This window comes from Sinocyclocheilus rhinocerous, unplaced genomic scaffold, assembly GCF_001515625.1.
Source record: "Sinocyclocheilus rhinocerous isolate Xijiao unplaced genomic scaffold, SAMN03320098_v1.1 scaffold5522, whole genome shotgun sequence".
Classification (NCBI taxonomy): domain Eukaryota; kingdom Metazoa; phylum Chordata; class Actinopteri; order Cypriniformes; family Cyprinidae; genus Sinocyclocheilus; species Sinocyclocheilus rhinocerous.
Genome location: NW_015640494.1, coordinates 1,772 through 4,621, shown reverse-complemented (window position 1 = coordinate 4,621; position 2,850 = coordinate 1,772). Strand labels below are relative to the sequence as shown.

Sequence of the window (2,850 nt, the reverse complement as noted above, 5' to 3'; positions counted from 1 at the left end):
TAATCACTTTACAGTTTTATTTGTTAATTTTGCTTTTCAAATGGCAGTAATCCGGTAAGAATATTGCACTGAAATTCACATGCAACATCATAAATGAGGATGATCAGGTCTTGTTTATGGAATAAGGACTGATAGATTGAAAAGTTTTCATTGGTGTTGAACCACCTGCGCACATTTGTGACCGAGCAACCGGGTATAAATCAAGCAATGATCGGAGTATTATAACGAGTACAGCTTGCTTAGTTGAATTTTGGTTCACTTGGTTTTATTATTGCATTTCCATTTTTGGTGTTGATTGTTAATGTATACATTCGGTACATTATTTATAATAATGTTGATATTAATGGGGCTTTGTCAGCATGTGGATTTCTGCAGCAGTCCTCATTGCATTGGTTGTAAATGGAGTCAAGTCTGAAGGTAAATGAACAAGAGACAGAATTTCTCTGCTTTACTGCAGATGATCAGTAGGTTTGCAGTTTCTGCTTTGTACGTACTTTCACAAACCTCAACAATCCCTAGGTACAAAAGCCTATTATTATTATTATTTTTTTAGGATCTTCCGGCATTGGTCGAAGATGCTCCAAGGGCTGGGAGAAACTTGGAACGCAATGCTTTAGGTATTTCAGTGACTTAAAACCATGGGCTGAAGCAGAGGTAAGTTCGGTTTCTCTGTAATATAGATAGTTGTGGTCAACTTTATATTTTGCAGTATCTGCTTTTTTTTTTTTAATTTTTATTTTAAGTACTGACCTGAAGAATGTTTCACAAAGGATGTTTACATAGTCCTCAAGAGAAGATAATGGCTGAATTTATAAATGCACCAGTTCAAAAGTTTACATATGCTTGATTCCTAATGTCAACTTTATATTTTGCAGTATCTGCTTTTTTTTTTTTAATTTTTATTTTAAGTACTGACCTGAAGAATGTTTCACAAAGGATGTTTACATAGTCCTCAAGAGAAGATAATGGCTGAATTTATAAATGCACCAGTTCAAAAGTAAAGCAATGCTTGATTCCTAATACTGTGGTGTTACCTGGATGATCCACAGCTGTGTTTTGTTTTGTGATAGTTGTTCATGAGTCCCTTGTTTGTCCTGAACTGTTAAACTGCCCGATGTTCTTCAGAAAAATCCTTCAGGTCCCACATTCTTTAGTTTTCCAGCACATATTGCATATTTGAACCCTTTCCAACAGTGACTGTATGATTTTGAGATCCATCTTTTCACACTGAGGACAGCTGAGGGACTTGCATGCAACTTCTACAAGAAGTTCAAACGGTCACTGATGCTCCAGAAGGAAACACGATGCATTAACAGCGTAACTCTTTATCCTCACAGAAACAATGTCTTAACCTCGGAGGAAACCTTGTATCTATCCACAGTCAACTCACTCACAATTTCCTAAAAACCCTTGTGAAAAAACATGGTAGTGACAACTCCCGTACCTGGATTGGTGCTCATGATGCAATTAAGGTAGCTGATTTTATTTCCCTTCAAATATCAGTCCCAACCATTGTCAGAAATGTAAAACTTAAAGTGTTAATGGAATTAAATATTGTTGGCTTTTGTCAGATATTGCTTGTGATTTTTCTCATTGTGTAAAGGTTGGTTTGCACTGCCCCAACAAATGCCAGCAGCAGCTTCAAACTAAAAGTGATGTGTTCTGTATATTTAAGCACCGCCTACCAGTTAAAGATGAAAGAAATAAGATTAGAAGTGTCAGCACATGGAAAAGGCAACATGTTTGTTAATGTTCTTTAGGATGATATCTGGTTTTGGAGTGATGGATCAGAATTTGAGTACAGTTACTGGCATACTGGTGAACCAAATAATGGAGGAGGAAAGGAACATTGTGTGGAAATGGGTTCTGGAGGTAATGTATTTGTCCATGATTTTTAAAGCTATCTAACTATTTAGTATTGAACATGAACTGTAAAGGTGGTTTCAAATCTTGCACATTTTACTACACTTATATTTATGGATTTCTGTTTGCACTAAAGCATATTTGACAATTCATTTGAATAACGTATCTGAATTTCCACAGGTGAGAAACGCTGGAATGATGCACACTGCGACACTCTTCTCAATTTCATCTGTTGCAGAACAACTAGAAATAACTCCTAATCCTAACTTTGTTAAACCAATATCTCGTTTGTCCATCACTGATTTATATAGTCTCCAAATTGCTGATTGTAACAGACATGCTTTGATTTTGAATTTTAATGCTGATCTTTGCAAAAATAGAAATAAAACTAAACTTCAAATGTTTGTTGCCATGAATCACTTTTATTTTTCTCCAATTATTATGTAAGCTTTAAGGCATAAAGTGGCTGCAGCAGAACTTTAATGAACAATACAAACCCTGATGTTGTAGTAAAGACATCTACCAGGAGAGGGTACTGTTAACCTGCCAGTTACTGTCTCCATGACTCAATCGGACAACTAGATAGACTTTAATAATGTCTCCGACCAAGTTAGCTAAACTAAACATTAGGAGGGTGAAGGATGGTTAAATTAAAGTACACCTTGATTTAACTGGTCTTGCATGGCAAGAATTTGTCACTGGTTTTATTCTGCAGTGCTTATTGTGCTTTGTTTATGCTGTGAATGACAAGAATGAAATTAACATGCACTGTTTGTGACCTCCGAGGGTTTTTTTTTGTTTTGTTTTATTCACTGGGGGGTGTTTCTACATTGTGCGTTGTCCAGCAGTTGCATTGACACGGAGATGTGTTGAGTGGGAGTACCAGGCTGTTCCACTCATGTTTTCCAACTCGGACAGCATTCAAAAGTGCATCAATGGTTTGGTTTGACTGGGGAAAAATATAGGGCTTTTTGCCAAGACATTGGC

The 2,850-nt window shown here is 36.5% G+C and overlaps 1 protein-coding gene across 1 annotated transcript; it reads left to right on the top strand.

The window, feature by feature from the left end:
* Nucleotides 1-348: 348 nt before the first annotated feature.
* LOC107753292 (ladderlectin-like) lies at nt 349-2,235 on the top strand. Its single transcript, XM_016569417.1, has 5 exons — nt 349-417; nt 554-654; nt 1,338-1,472; nt 1,761-1,872; nt 2,044-2,235. The coding sequence occupies exons 1-5, from the start codon at nt 360-362 to the stop codon at nt 2,121-2,123; spliced, it is 486 nt and encodes a 161-aa protein (XP_016424903.1). The 5' UTR covers nt 349-359; the 3' UTR covers nt 2,124-2,235.
* The last annotated feature ends 615 nt before the right edge of the window (nt 2,236-2,850 follow it).

Coding starts and splice junctions, on each gene's coding strand:
- LOC107753292 (XM_016569417.1), top strand. CDS start 360: ATGTGGATTTCTGCAGCAGTCCTCATTGCATTGGTTGTAAATGGAGTC. Junction 418..553: donor AAATGGAGTCAAGTCTGAAG/GTAAATGAACAA, acceptor TTATTTTTTTAG/GATCTTCCGGCATTGGTCGA. Junction 1,473..1,760: donor GTGCTCATGATGCAATTAAG/GTAGCTGATTTT, acceptor AATGTTCTTTAG/GATGATATCTGGTTTTGGAG.